The sequence below is a fragment of the Oreochromis aureus genome, linkage group 13 (assembly GCF_013358895.1).
Source record: "Oreochromis aureus strain Israel breed Guangdong linkage group 13, ZZ_aureus, whole genome shotgun sequence".
Classification (NCBI taxonomy): Eukaryota; Metazoa; Chordata; class Actinopteri; order Cichliformes; family Cichlidae; genus Oreochromis; species Oreochromis aureus.
The window spans coordinates 16,600,413-16,616,745 of NC_052954.1; the positions used below are offsets into that span (position 1 = coordinate 16,600,413).

General features: G+C 39.3%; 1 protein-coding gene across 6 annotated transcripts; it reads left to right on the forward strand.

The window, feature by feature from the left end:
- Positions 1-828: 828 nt before the first annotated feature.
- sufu (suppressor of fused homolog (Drosophila)) lies at positions 829-16,092 on the forward strand. Of its 6 annotated transcripts, none has more exons than XM_039621791.1 (13): positions 829-851; positions 5,326-5,502; positions 5,850-5,984; positions 6,257-6,393; positions 8,583-8,725; positions 9,636-9,721; positions 10,232-10,304; positions 11,473-11,629; positions 11,736-11,838; positions 12,342-12,476; positions 14,269-14,407; positions 14,491-14,559; positions 14,657-16,092. In XM_039621791.1, exons 1-13 carry the CDS (start codon positions 844-846, stop codon positions 14,744-14,746), a joined length of 1,452 nt encoding a protein of 483 aa, XP_039477725.1. In that variant the 5' UTR covers positions 829-843; the 3' UTR covers positions 14,747-16,092. The 6 variants fall into 6 exon arrangements, 5 of the variants coding, with proteins under 5 accessions (XP_039477725.1, XP_039477726.1, XP_031594823.1 ...); XM_039621792.1 differs by having other exon boundaries at positions 11,476-11,629; XM_031738963.2 differs by lacking the exon at positions 829-851 and adding an exon at positions 873-1,034.
- The last annotated feature ends 241 nt before the right edge of the window (positions 16,093-16,333 follow it).

Here is a 16,333-nt window from a genome sequence, read left to right on the forward strand (position 1 = left end):
TGATGTGTTGTTCTGAAATTGTCATTTTAGCCTGCCGCCCCGGTCTCATCCGTGTGACTAAATAGAACCTGTACGTGTGTCGTGTTTGACTGTGATCGGAAAGCAAACAAAGGTTCTTTTATAATACAGCCCTATCAGACCCACCTGAATAAATGACTCCAGCTACACAAACATTCTCAAGAATCAATCTCATCCTAAACATACCCGTGACGTCAGCACTGTAGAGAGACCCGCTGATAAAATAATATTTAGCAAAGATTAAGAAAAAAGAAAAACTTCTAGGAAACATAATGTCACCAGCTCTAACATGACTGTGCATTTCAACACCCACAGTGTGTGGACAGAATTTCCAGCGGCTTATTATGTAAATATACTGTAGTGTTAAATGCTATTTCACTCAGAGAAACATAAAATACACCAAACATGGTTTCTGTTTGCATACGCCTGGCCGGCAAACTTCCACTGTGTCCGCTTCGTCATCGTCTCTCATCTCGACAGCTGTTCAGGGCCTGTGGGGGAATTCCTGGCCCCTCCAGTAGACACAGCCTTTCCCCTGCTTACTTTATGGGAACAAGGGGGCAGGGCAAGTCAGATGGTTTTCCTCAGAAACTATTATGTGTTGATTCACTGTGAGGGGGCGTGTTTTACACTCCCACTGCTTCCTTCTTACTGGGAAGTGACTGTCAGGCTTACCGTACAGAGGGAGTGTATGAAAAACAGAGAGGAGGGAGGATGATGGGTGATGTGAAAGGTGGCAAGATATTTAAGTGCTTCTTTCTCTGAATGTCAGACAGTATGCTGCATCCATCCTTGGGACCTGGAGGACATTGGGGAGCGAGCAGAATGTGCAGGTGATTTGAGGAGGAATGTATATTTGCCGAGTTTGAAGAAGCCTGCTGCTTTCTTTCTGGTGAGATGGGACTGCGAAAGTGTGTTTTTTTAAAGCTTGACTATGAAATAATCCTGGGAGGCCTTTATGAGGAGGTTTGTTTATGACATAACCAGGATCAGGAAAGGAAATCAATGAAACCAAGGTAAGTATATTAAAAGAAAACTCTCAGTATGGTCAAATTGAGTGTGTGGTTTTCAAAAAGCTTATAGAAAATGACATGTTTTTTTGGGTGTGTGTGGGGGGTGTTGAACATTTTTAAATAGGTCAAAGAAATGCTAACTTCTTCATTCTTTGAGCAAAAAGCAAATGAAGGCTTTTAAACCTGCCACACTGTGAAAATTTTTTGATGTAGACTTTTAAGAAACAGTTAATGATCTCATAGGGGATTGGCCTTGTCTAGTGATAGGCCGTAGAACCGGTTGTTTCCCAGTCCAACTGCCGGAAAGATATGAGTTTCCTGAACATACTCAGGTGTGGCCTTCCTTCGAAAGTTCATCGTGCTGTACTGTACCTTAAAAGAATGCACCATCATAATGGATAAACTGCAGTGATTGAGATAACACAGACAAATTATCTTCACTGTATCTTCACTGTCAATATTGACTCCAGGCCTTGGGTGGTGGTGGTGGGGGGTTTCTTTCTTTTTCTCTTGTTAAATAAAAGAGGAGAATCTATTACAGTGCAGGTCAGTTAATATCAAACTTACTTTGCAGGGTTCAAAGATACGTCGACTAACTGTATGTCACTAATCACACGGTCCTAAAGCGCTTTTACTGGGAGTGTACTGCTGTAACTGATGAGTCATTTCATGCCTTGACCAGAGCACTATCACCACGATCTGATTCAGTGCTTCCAGTGGACAGACTTGCATTTCAGTAGTTTTGAAGCATTTCCAGGAACACAGATGAAAAAAATAAAAACCAGCTGGATTGCTCAAATGATCCTGAAACTCTCCATATGTTCTCTAACCACAGAATCGTTTCTATTCTTTTGGAACTTGTTTCCCACTTTACTTTCATTTTCAACTTATATAAAAACACCTCTTAACCACTGCACATTAACAGCCATTTTTTTTTCTTCATACGCCACTTTGTTAAGCAAATGTTAAATGTGACTAATCCCTTCAGTTACCACAGTAATGACCTCTTGCTCAATCTTACGCTGGAAGAAGTACAGCTGACGTTATCATTTCATCATTACCCAGCCTTTCTTCAGAAATTGGGATCGGTAACCTAACCCCAATGTGCTTCTCAACATGTGTCACTTAACTGCAGCCCACATTTATTGTGAAGTTTTTAGAGTTAACTAATTTTATTATTCTTATAGTTGGCTTTTTTTTTGTTTTTTGTTTTTTCATTATTTAATGGGAGATTTAATGAGATGTGAAAAGAGTTAGTGTTGAAGTATGAGCTGTGTAAATCAATAAAGCCATTCAAGGATCCAGAAGTGCCCGAGGAACAGATTTTAATGTGTGCTCTACTATGAGAACTGAATTCCATAGATGGTGACATCTTCAGGTGTCATCTATGGGCTCAGTTCTTCTGGCATGGTACTAGTTTGTCAGCCGTACAGCACAGCACCAGACTGCCGAAGTTACCGCCGTGTGAAATCAATAAAATAATGCTTGGTGTTACGTTTGTATGGAGATTCCTGTGAATGATGAGTTACTTTTTAATTGCACATATTATTGCTGTGAATAAAGCATACTTTTTGAAATGACTAATGTGTTTCTCAGTATTATTATAAAGTGTCATTATGTATTGTTAATAAACCCAATCAAAAGTCAACCATATTTGTGGGGATTTTATTAATTAATAGCAATTTTTTAAAAGGAAAAATTAAGGTAAAAAGTACGTCAGGAAGTTCAAGAGCTGCTCTGCTACGTATTTAATGCTAACATAATTTTACCAGCTCTCGCAGCATTTCGGCATTATTAAGCTACAGCCATGTTAAAGTTAAAAATGTTAAACAAAACACACACACACACACACACACACACACACACATATATATATATATATATATATATATATATATATATATATATATACATATATATATGTATATCTGTGTGTGTGCATATGTTGCCTCTCTTAAAAAAATGTATGTTTTAACTCCAACATGGCTATAGCTTAATAATGCCAAAATGCTGCGAGAGCTGGTAAAAGTATGTCAGTATTAAATATGTGCTTTCTTTTTGACTTAATTAATCGGTAACGTAAGTTTTGCCTTTGGTGCAAAAATCTGAAGTATAACTTACAAAACACCACGTTTTTGTGTAGTCGTTCAGGACGGGAATACTCACCTACATATATTGTAGTTATGACACACCAGAACAGGTTTAAAGCAACTCATTTCTGGTATCAGCGTTGGCAACTCAAGTTAAATTAAGCAGTGTAGTGTTACACTTGGTGGGAATGAAAGAAGTGCGCAATTTCTATAATACTATTATCACTAAATGACATTATGATGTGGGTCTTTGTAACCAGCACTGAAACAGTAAATATCAAGTGAATCATAGTGCTCACAGGGCTGCCACATCATTACATCTAAGCTACATTCAAAACGAAAGTGTATTAGCTATCTTTTCCTCTTCTTATCTACGCCCCACATAAACCATGCCCCCTTTTGTTAATGCACCGTCCTTTTTAGTTTTAATTTGTGCCATTTGCAATGGAGGCGTTCTCTCAAAACAGCTCCCAGATGTGTCTCTGAAAGTCAGTCTGGAAAAAGCCATACACTCTACACAAAGTCTTTTGATAATGTCTGGAAGCGTCATGACAGGACAATACATCATTTCCAACCTCACCGAAGAAATCTCCCATTTTGGTGTGTGTAGGGGGTGGGTGGGGGGTGAGTCCTTCAGGCTATACTCGTTTCTGGGACTTGTGCCACAGTGGTTAGAATGGGACTGAAATCACGGAGAACATACTATACTAGATTTGAACCAAACTTCACTTGGATTAAACAGCATCACAGGATACAGTTCTTTAGGTTGTTATATAATATGTAGCAGTAGTTACTAGTGTGACACTGCATGTGATAAGGCACAAAGAACATATGTGCAAAAAAGGTTGCCACCTCTTAGTGATGAGGAATCTTTAGATAATGTATTTACATTTATTTATCACTATTATATACAGCATTACTATGCTATAACACTGTGTTTTGTCATTAATGCATTCACTCTATTGAAAGAAATGCTTATGTAATGAACTTGGTGTTTCTTTAGAAATGTAATAGCTCTTTGGATTCATACTTTTTTCTAAAAGAAATAATACTTCCCTCCCTTCTTGTTATCATTCATTTAGAATCCAGGAAAGCTTCTGAAATGAGAAAAATCTTGAATAATCTTTAATTACTATTCACTGGAGATGTGCACTTTCATAACAGATAGTCCAGATTATGCTGTGTTATAGCCCTTGATATGTTTGCATTTTTATTCAAAACATGGAACACACAGTGTAGTGTCTTAGTGACTGCTCAGTCATGGTCACATCTTGACTTGTTGGCCTCTTCAAAGTAATTACGTTTTTCAGGCTGATTTTGATTGAAATCTCTGACTCTAACTGATAAAGTAAACACTTTATCAGAACAGAAAAAGTGTCTAAACAGTGGGTGGATGGTTATTGCATGGGAGTAAAGCAAGTAACTACTTTAAACACGTAAGTTGATTTTAAAGGCACGTCAGTATTCCTGTTATATGATATGTTTTACCTTACCTTAGTTCACACAAAGCTAATTACTTTTGGAGACTATCATTTTACAGGACATACAGATTAAACAGTAAAAAAAAAAAAACCCAACCCAAAACGTTTGAATTATTTCCATTTAACACATTTAACTGCAACTGAAAAAAAATCCTAAAATTTAATGCAAGACTTTTTACAAGGAAATAATTTAACAAGTAACAGACAGTACATACTTTATTTGAAAGGTTTTTTGCTGGTTATATTCTGTACATACACGTCACATGGGAGTTAAAGGATTTTTTTCTCAGCAAAGTATTTGAATGAGTTTCTACTTTTTTGTTGGCTGTTTTTTGTTTTTTTGTCTTTTTAACTACCTAGCCGTAATTTGCCTACTTAAAAACGTTAATACCCCAACCCTGAAAGTGCATGTCCCCTTAACTGTTTGATAAGCATCATTTCAGCCAATTACATTTATCCACAAATTCACACAACCGTTATCTTTATTTTCATTGGCTACAATATGCTGCCAGTCACTGACGCAATGGCCTTTCTCCAACCAATGGTAAGGTAGTTTCTTTGTAAAGGATGAGCAACAGGCGACTACCGAGTGGGGCAACAGAAAAGAGTTTATCTTTTGTTATTACACAGCAGTACTTGTCTGAAGCGTTTATGGTTTAGTTTAGCCTAATTTTGAACAAGAGGTAGTTGCCAACGGTAACTGTATATACGTTGTTTCTATAGAGTAACCCGGTTTATTCGAGGTCGTGGCATGGATGAGGTACGGCCTACCAGTGGTGCACAAGCCCACGGGCTGGTGCCGCTGTTTCCTCCTGGGCTGCAGGCTATCTATGGGGAATGTCGGCGACTTTATCCCGAGCAGGCAAACCCGCTTCAAGTAACAGCTATTGTAAAATATTGGTAAGTAACCCATATTGCTGTTTGTCGTCTGACATGCGTGCGGGCATTAAATTTGTACAATACATTTAATCTAATAATGGCTAAATATTAGCCTAGAACTAGCTTAGCTTCCAAGCTAACATTGTAGCTAACCCAACATCCAGAAGCCATACTGTAGTTACTGTTATTCGGAAAGTTTGAGAATTTCTCTTCTAAGCCATACTGGCTTAAATCCAGCTTTTGAAATGTGTCTCACTACGTTTATACGTATAAATGACTTCCATTGTAACCCAGATGTCTTTACATTGGGGTGTCCACTGACAACAATAACAAAACTGTACATGCTTCTCATTTTTTGCTTCTCATAGGCTTGGTGGACCAGATCCGTTAGACTACATCAGTATGTATAGAAATGTAGGTTGTCCAGCTCAGGACGTCCAGGAGCATTGGCACTATGTGAGCTTTGGACTCAGTGACCTGTATGGGGATAACCGTGTTCATGAGTAAGTACTGTGTGTCAGTAACACAAATCTTGGTTTTTAAACGCCCCTCTGTGTGACCGTTTATTGAATGTGGGAAGTCATTTTGACCCATACAATATTTTAGTTATCAGCCCTTTACTAAATGTCCCCTCCTGACCAACTGTGAACTCTGAATAGTTCGTTCATCTCAATAAGTATTTGGCTTTTCACACCCCTCATGCACATAAGAATAACACAAAAGTATAAGTGCTGACATTTTGTCAGTCCATGTTCTCATAAAGTTTGTTTGTCAGATTTACAGGGCCAGATGGACCAAGTGGGTTTGGCTTTGAGCTCACTTTTAGACTCAAAAGAGAGGTGGGGGAGACCGCACCTCCAACATGGCCAGCTGAGCTCATGCAAGGTTTGGCTCGCTATGTCTTCCAGTCAGGTAAGGGCACAAAGCAGTTTTGCAATTTAAAAAAATGTTTGCATGGATAAAGGTCATATTAAAAGACAATCAAACAAAAGAATTGGAAGAGGTCAAAAACTTTATTGTGGGTAGTTTTGCAGCAAAAATATTTGTAGTAGTGAAGTAGTACAGGGCTGATACAAGAGACAACCATTCATTTCATACTAACATTCATGCTTAGGGCACCACCATGCTGCCATCTTAAACAACAGAAACAAACTATATTAAGTTGTGATAATTCATCAAATTGAATGCCTTTCAGATTAAAAAAGAAATGTATTTTCATAAATAAATTTTGTTTTATTTTTGTTGATTTAAACATTGTATAGAAAATAACTGAATAATCAGCAAAAGACTGGTTAAGTGGTTAAAAAAATAAATAGATCGTTGTACTATGATGTCATATTTATATCTTGACGTGAGTGCTGTCTTTTGGGATGTCTTTTCCATTCATAGAGCACCAGGTGTCACTCAAAGAGAATGGAAATAACGTGACTGTTATACTATTCCTTTCACTATTACCATATCTCAAACAAGTGTAGCGTCTGTGGGAGATTTTTAGACTGACGTGTTTCGCCTCTTTCGGACATGCTTACCCTTCCATTAATCTGATAGTGTCATGTTGGGTTCATATTTGAATGTGCACCCTGGTCAGTTCGCCATGAAGATTGAAACTGCAGACTTACTGCAATCAGACCTAGTTAAGTTTATATATTGTAAACATGACACAGTCTAAATTGTGAGTTGCATTAACACACACAATGTTATGAGTGTGCATGTTGCTGCAGTTAATACCTTTTAGAACTTTCAGCAAAGATCAAAACATTAATCTTTGTTGCATTTTTGCTACATCCTATCTATAGGATACATCTCTGATCAGATCAGTGTGCAAGAGTTTGAAATAGCTGCTGTAGCCTTTTACAGTGGACAAAAAGCAAAGATGGCTGGAACTGAACCACCAACCTTTCACTTGCCACTGCACTGTGGGGCTGATATCATGGTTCTCTTATTACTGATCTGAATAAACAGTATCAAGACAGCCACTGAAACAGAAAGGTAAAGTTATTCCCGAAAGAGGGGATAGCTTGTTAAAAGAAATGCATATCATGGCTCTGGCAGTGCTCCAGAGATTTGAAGAATCTACGTAATGGTGCACTGATACTGGTTGGTGGCACATGGTGGCCCAAAATCTGACCAAGACACTTTGCTGTTTTGTTTTGTTTTTGTTTAGTTTTTTTCCATTTTGCAACCATCTGTAAATTCTTGGTCATTCACTTAACAAATTGTAACACAGTGTACTTATTTGTCACAGTTTGTTTGCAGTCTAGCAAATGATTGATCTGCAAAGTTTTAATGTGATAACTCTCTATTGGCCAAGCAAAAACATTGTGGTGTGCCAAAGAATGTGTTCTTTGTAAAGGTAGCTTGAAATCCCAGTGATGCATGTAAACAAGCTTAACTAGAGGAGTCTGCTCTGGGCATCATTTATGTGTGTTGTAGCTCTGGGTATTCAAAGGACATCTAATTTCCCTTTTGTTATCTTTTGCTGTTTTTAGTAGGATTGTTTTCACAAGTTACAAACAAAACAGTTGCGGTAGTGTGAATATATGTACTCTGCATGGGTGTATACACTGTTGCTAAGTTCCTTTGAATCCAACATTTGTGTAAATAATGTAATTTGATAGACAAGAAGGGAGCATGCAGAAAGTTTTTACTCCAGACTCACCTCTACTCAGTCCTTCTCTGCTTTCCAGCTGGGGTCAATTTGTGTGTGGGTGGGCTAGGCCCCTAAGCTAAATGAATGCTGATTCCTGGCCATCTACCCCCCTCTCGTTTCTCCTGAAGCAAGTCTGGCGTGGGCGCATGTTACCTCCCAAACAGTCAGATTAGCTTCGACGGAAATGTAGTTTTTATGGTTTTCTTTCCATATTTGGGTCTCATTTTGACTGTTTTTCCTCTTACTCCCGCTACCTCTTTTTCTGATCTGCCTCCCCTCTTCTCATGTTGCTGGACCTTTCCGTCAACGTTTATGTACAGTCAGATGATGAAATGTAGGAAAGTAAGATTGTATGAGCAGCCATGACAGGGCGTCTGCTAGACAAATTATAATCCAATGATTTGTTATTATTTAAAAAATAATGTCTTTTTTTTTCTCTTCACTTATGCAGAAAACACATTTTGTAGTGGTGACCATGTATCGTGGCACAGTCCACTAGACAACAGTGAATCTCGTATCCAGCATATGTTGCTTACAGAAGACCCACAGATGCAACCAATTCAGACGCCATTTGGCACAGTGAGTTTTCTCCAGGTGAGTTTTTAATGTCACTTGTCACTAGTGTAATCCACTTGACAGTAGGCTCCAAACGATTCTGTGTCGAGCTATTTAATGTAAGATTTGCGGTATTGCGTTTGTGTCTCTTTGAGTAGGTTTTTGCTGGGTTATGCAACCTATGTAAACATTGTTGTGAAGTCCTTCAAAAGTCCAACAGCAGAGGATAGCGGTGGCTGTAGCTCAGAAGGTAGAGCAGGTCATTTACTAATCGGAAGGTTGGTGGTTCGACTGGCTGTTCCAGTCTGCATGCCAAATATCCTTGGGCAAGATACTAACCTCAAGTTGCTCTCAGATGCATCGGATGGAAAATGAATGTCTGTGAATGTTAGCTAGAAAGCACTTCCGTGTGCTTGTGTGAATGGGTGAATGAGGCAAGTTGTATAAAGGGCTTTGAGTGCTCAGGCAGAGTAGAAATGGGCTATATAAGAACCAGTCCATTTACATTTTACATAGCTTAATGTCGATGATGCTGTTCATGGCTCACATAGTTGTTGGCTTAAAAGTGGCAGCAGAGTTCAGTGTGAACAGGAGACGCTTAGAAATCAAAGATTTAAAAAAAGCCACAGACAGGTGGCTACAATGGATGCTTTTTATTCTTTTGTTTTTTTAGCTGATATTACTGCGTTTTTCTATGGCTGAAGGACCAACAACGAAGAGTAGCTTGCAGACCTGTTGTTTGTGACACCGCCCCCTTGTGACGGTAAACGGCTGCAACAGTTGACTGTAGGCAAATGAGAAGAGGAACGCAGTATCAAAAATCCATCTTGAATTGTCAGATTTTTTTGGCAGTTATTCAATATTATGTAATGTTACCCAATATTAATAAAATAGGTATGGGGTGTTTTACAACAGTTGGTGTAAAAACCATAAAATTTGTCTCTCGTAGATTGTGGGAGTATGTACAGAGGAGCTGCAGGCGGCCCAACAGTGGAATGGACAGGGTATCCTGGAGCTGATGCGTGGAGTCAGAGTGTGAGTAGAACTGTGTAGCAGGTGATCTGGTCAAAGCTAGTTTTACATTTTTATTCTGTTGCTTAGCTTGGATTTACACGTAGGTGTTGATTAGTCAAACCCTACGTGTGATTTTTCTGTAGAACTCTCATGAAAGTCATCATTTGAAGTGGAAAGTATAACTTGACTTTAGCATTACACACATATTTTTTCCCTTTTTAGTGCACTCCATATCCGGCAGAGAAAATCTAAATGATTTACCTGCTCAGACACAGTATTTTTCTCTTGTTTTTCTTTCTTTCTTTTTTTACAGTTGCCTGTAAATGGTCAATCATTGAACTTGTAGGAACTGAGTTGAATAGAAACACCATTATGTGAATGCCACTTTGTTGTAGATTGTGTGCTGTTCAGTTTGAGTACATTGTGAGCAGCAAGTGAAGAGCATAGTTACTTGTTAATGTATTAACTTGGTGTGTTTAACTTGGAGTTAATGCTGACCTGAACTAATGGTGATGCTTTTCCTGTGCACAGAGCCGGTGGCCCCTGGCTAATCACTGACATGAGGAGAGGAGAGACCATTTTTGAAATTGATCCACAGCTACAAGTAAGCTTTACTCAATTCTGCACCATGTTGCTTTTATACAGTATGACATAAAGAGGCATTTTTATGGTCTTTAATTATTTATTTATTTTGTGTTCTGTTTTTGGAAATGTTTGTCATGGAAACGTAAGCATGATCAAAATCTACTATTTTATATATTTTTAATTTTTCTGTAAAGAGTTAAGCTTAGTGTGACTCAAACGAAACCTGTTGCCACTATATAGAAGATCAGAACAAGTAGCACTGTCTTGCGTCCTGTGGCTCTAGAGCAGGGATGTCAAACTCACTGTCAGGTAGACTCTGGCCCCCCAGGCCTTATGTTTGACACGCCTTATCTACAAAAAGCATACAATAGGGTGTGAGCAGGGAAACTGTGGTACTGTGTCAGGTCGTCAGCAGAGGAGAAGAAGTATTTGAAGGTAGTGCAGGACATTTATGAAGACAATGAGACAGGGGTGAGGTGTGCTAGATGGAGTGATAGATGGGTTCAAGAGACCCACTCTGTTGGTGGAGAGGGAGTGGCACTAACAAAAAGACAAGAGGCTGAGCTGGAGGTAGGAGAGCTGAAGATGCTAAGATTTTCTTTGAGAGTGACCAGAATGGATAGGATTAGAAATGAGCATGTCAGAGCAGTTTCAAGACAAAGTTAATGAGGCAAGGCTGAGATGGTTTGGACATGTGCAGAGGAGGGATAGTGGATGTATTGGACAAAGCATTTTAATCTAGGATATAGAGCTGGCAGGCAGAAGGAAAATGGGAAGACCACAGAGAAGGTTAATGGATGTAGTGAAGGAGGACATGCAGAGGGTTGGTGTGACAAAGGAAGATGCTTGTGATAGGGTGAGATGTTGGTAGATGGTCTGCTGGGGCGGCCCCTAAAGGGAGCAGCCAAAAGAAGTAGTAGTGGTTGAAAAGAAACCATTTGAAGAGCTAATTGGTACTGGTCAATGATTTGTTGATATTGGAAGCAAAATCTTGTACAAAGCACTTTAAAGGGAACCTTTTCTTTCCTTATGTTGTTGTTGTTTTTGGTTTGTTTTGCTGTTGCAAGTTTTATCACCTCTTTTTTGCCTGTAGATATTTATGCATCATTTTCATTTCTGAAGAAGTTGACGTTGTGTTTTATGTGAGCTTGTGTTGACGATTTGTGTATATTCCTTGCCTATCTAAGCAGGAGAGAGTGGACCAGGGTATTGAGACAGAAGGCTCGAACCTGAGTGGGGTCAGCGCCAAGTGTGTGTGGGACGATCTGAGTCGGCCGCCAGAGGATGAGGAAGACAGTCGATCAATCTGCATTGGATCACAGCCACGCAGGCTCTCAGACAAAGGTATGCCAACTTCCAAAGAAGCGCATACGATAGATACTCAAGCTGAGCAGAAATGCCTAACCTAATGAAATAATACTTGTTTCTGTCTTTGTTTGTGGGCTGACAGACACAGAGCAGATCAGGGAGACTCTGAGAAAAGGACTGGAGTTTAACAGCAAAGCAGCCCTACCACCTATCAACAGCCAGAAACAGAGCCATGAGAGACCGCAGTGAGTGTTCCTCCTACACTCCAGCACTCACAATCTTAACATGGGTTCAGCTCAGCACAAGGGTTGCGCCAGGATAACTCCCTCCCTCTTGTGCTGTGACTCAAATCCCCAGTGACATCTGAACTATCATCACCGTTCTTTCTTAGCTACCAGCATATTATGTTGGTGTGTTGCTATTCTGTTGCTGTTTTTCTGTGGAATTTTGGGTCTTCTGCTGTATCAGGTAACTGCTTCATGAAAAGAGTTGCGAAATCTGTGTGTGTGTGTGTGTGTGTGTGTGTGTGTGTGTGTGTGTGTGTGTGTGTGTGTGTGTGTGTGTGTGTGTGTGTGTGTGTGTGTGTGTGTGTGTGTGTGTGTGTGTGTGTATGTGTGCACTTGTGTGTGTGCGTGAGCCAAAAAGCTGCCTTTTCCTTCTTAGTTGTGTTCTAACAGTCTCATCAATGAACATACCATTTTCTACTTCCTCACTAAGATTATTTTCTTCTTCTTTCTGTGTTTGTCAGGAGTCGAAAGGACAGTTTGGAGAGTGAGAGCTCAGCAGCTATTGTTCCTCATGAGTTGGTCCGAACACGGCAGTTGGAGAGTGTCCATTTGAAATTCAACCAAGAGTCAGGCACACTGTTGCCCCTCTGCTTGCGGTAAAGCACCATTCTTCCTCTCCTACAGCCGCTGGGCAAATTAACCCTTTCCGAATGTATGTGAGACCGAAAGGATACCCCAGATATTTATTTTGAACGGGTGTGGCCGAGTATAATGGCATGTAGGACCACTAGTTCCTCAGGGGTGAATGAGGAGGCTTTCTGAAAGGCACCCTCAAATATCAGTTGAACTTCCTCCCATATGTACTTTGATATCACTTCAAAGTCTGAAGAAAATAACAAGTTAGCTGCTTTTTAGTGGGCGTAGTGTTATCATAAGTGAGCAGAATATGAAACGGCTTAAAGTCGATATTAATGTTACCTGTAACATCAGAGAACTGACATTCAGGAATTTAGTATTTGTTAACAGTGGACTGTTGGACGTAGACTCTGATCCTCTGTATTTGTCTAACATGTTTTGGTGTTTTTACATCTATTTCCTGGCTTTTCTTAAACAGAGAAGTCAACCGAGGTTATTAGTGTACATTGACAGAGCAACTGAATCAGTGCTGTCAACACAGCATGTGGAGAATGTCTGGCTCTCCTTCCTGCTCGCCTACACAGCGAGAAGTGTATCAAACAGCAGGAAGAGAATTTAGGACAAAGATAGTACATTAATACGGATTGGCAGATATAAATTCTATGTTAAAGTTACCTCCATATGTTCATGACAGTCACATGGTCTATAAATCCTTAAAATTTCAGCCAGCTTACATTGAAGAGAAAAAAAAATGTTAATCTTAAAATGAGAAAGGGAAGAGAGACTGCACTTGGTGAAAGCAGTCCGTTATTGACAAAAAGAATGCAGCTATTGCCTCTAACGTGAGTTTTGGAGTTCACAGTCCAGTAATATCTGGATTTGGTTTACTTTTTACTGGGGGTATAGGTGACATTTATAGGAATGTGTATAACCAAAGAAAATGCCATTTAAGTCTCCTTCGTACCGGTTCCCTCTAATGCTGAAGTGACAAATGGCAAACTTGCAATAGGAAACAATAAGATCTCTGATATACTCTGACTTGTGGAATTTACAATCCAGTAATATCTGGATTTGGTTTACTTTTTTGGGGGGGGGGCACAGGTGACATTTATAGGAATGTGTGTAACCAAACAAAATGCCAACTGAGCGGACTATCCAATAGGAAGTCTCTTTCCCAGCAGTTTCAACCTGCTTTATTTTTAAACTCATTTTTAGGAGAGAACAAGCTTAGAGTTACTGTACAGAGAGAGCTCTGTGTAAAAGGAGGAGAAATGTGTTGAGAACACAGTGTTATGTCCCAGTTATGTGATACCGCCATGAAGGGCGATTATGTCATATTTCCTACAAACTGTCCTCTCTGATATTAATGAAACAAATCTTTTGGTTGTGATAGGTTCTTTTTTCTATTCCTCCCATTGAAAACTGCTGAATACACATAGTGTTTCTCTCAATTTAAATTCATTTAAATAATTAAGTGACTTTAAATGTTTACGATTATTTCCCTGAATTAGAAAAGGATTTAGTTTAATTCTCGTGGTTATTTCAAGCATTTTGACCTTGATTTATTATCTTCAACAGGTCAGTTCTTTAAGGCTTCCTCTGATGCAAAATGGCAAACTGCCTATCCTCAGTCATCACAAAAAAAATGTTCAGAAGATAAAAGGTTAAAGCTTATAAATTTTAAAAGCTTACTGGCACTTTCTTTATGACATAAGAAATCTTGTTTTATGGCAAACATAAATGAAAACAAACACAACTTATGAGTGTAATCATGTGGTTAGTTCATACTGGATTGTGTTTGATCTTTTACAGGGGGCGGTTGCTCCATGGGAGACACTTCACATATAAAAGTATCAACGGAGACACTGCCATCACATTTGTGTCTACAGGAGTTGAAGGTGCTTTTGCTACTGAAGAGCATCCCTATGCAGCTCATGGCCCCTGGCTTCAGGTACCCACATGGAAACTCTGACCTCTGGCTGGTGCTTTCCTGTTTAATGAGTTTATTTTCTAAATTCTGTTCTCCTTTCATAGATTTTGTTGACTGAAGAGTTTGTGGAGCAGATGCTCGGGGATTTACAGGAACTCAACACTCGTGATGAGGCAAGCAAAAACCCCTTGCAGGTTACTTTTTACTTTCAGTTTTAGGCACTGTGACTACACGCCTGGTATACCTTGCATGTGTTTTCTCTTTCTGCAGACAAAGTTGCCAAAGGAGTACAGCTGGCCAGAAAAGAAGCTGAAAATCTCTGTTCTACCAGACTCCGTGTTTGATAATCCACTCCAGTGAGACTGACACAGAGATGCTTGCTCTTTTGAAAATGCCAAGAAAAAGACGTGTAAACACTTCCAGAGTGGACCATCAGAAACAGCAGACCTCCCTGGACTCTCAGAGGCTGTCAGAGCTTATAGATACGTTGTTCCCACTGTGGCTGGCCTCAACTGTTTCACTCCAAAAGATGATCTGAGGGATGAACTAAACATTTCTGACTGTTACCGCATTCTCAGACTATAGCACCATTGTTTACAATATCTGTATGAGGCTTTTGAGACTATCAAACCAGCCAGTCCAGATGGTTGACCTGTTAGAACAATCCTGTCGGGCAAACTGGATGCTGTCAGTCCTCCAGGTAGTCCAAAATATACATCACTAATGTAGTTGAGCATACATCCTGTGATCTCCTGACATGCTGTCTAAAGCAATAACTGAGCAGCAGTTCTCAAAAACACTTCTATTTATTCCAGTGGCCTTCGAAAGGGAAGAAGAATAACCAGTTTAAACATTTTTTATCAGTGTTGTTTTTAAACCGAGCTGATGTGTATAGTATTTACAAATGCTGGACATTTTTCTCTGATATGTTTGTGGTCACGCCAAAGTTTTAACCATTTCTGTCTCAAATGTTTCATGTTTCGGTAACACTAGTCTGACGGTTAATCATTATCTCATAGCCTGTTATTAACTGTCACTTTTAAGTACCTGGCAAATGCTACAGGTATAACCACCTCGATCACTCTTCTGTGCCAAGATTATAACTCTAGTAATGAGTTAGGTTTGTTGAATGTGCACCCCCCCCCGTTTTCTCACACAACACCCATGTGTAGTGTCACTGTTGTAGATGTTAATAGACTGTAATCTGTGATCATGGCCTCCTCAAATGCAGTGTCCAGTGCCTACATATATGTAACATATGATTTGGATCAGTGGACCTGTTTAAAAATGAGTAAACCTCCACAGTGCCTTTCCCTCTAGCTGGAGGGGGGAAAAATCCCAACATATTCTCCGTTGATTGTCAACGCAGCCTGAAGCTCCTGGATTGTTTGGACACATCATTTCAAATCGAGCCTGCTGCATTCACTCTCTTTTTCTGATACTGTTATTTCACTCCATATTTATGCCAAAAAAAGACGACTACTTTTACTACAGCGTTTTCCTACAGAAATGTACTCCATAAAACGTGATGTTACCGTTTTCCTTTTCTTTTTTTATTCAGAATGACAAATAAAGTTTAGATTTTTTGTACTGAATTTTTTTAAGCACTATCTTTTTGACTGAACTGGCTGATTGTAATCCCAAGTGCATTAAAGTGTGTATGTATGTATTTACACAAATAAAGCTGGAACACTAATTCAGAAGTACTGTGAGGCATTATTTTCTAATTTTTATTTATTTTTTTTCTATTTTATTGTGATTTCCTGTAACGTGCAAAACAATAGTATTACACTTTTTCTGAAAGGTTTATAGGTAGTACGTAAATTAATTATTTATGGCTATGTCGAGGTTTCCATTTTCAAACTTTCAGACTCCCAGAAGAGTAAAAAGCTCTGGTGGTCTAGTTCAGGGGTGTCAAATGTGGATTGTGGGCCAGAATCTGTCCAG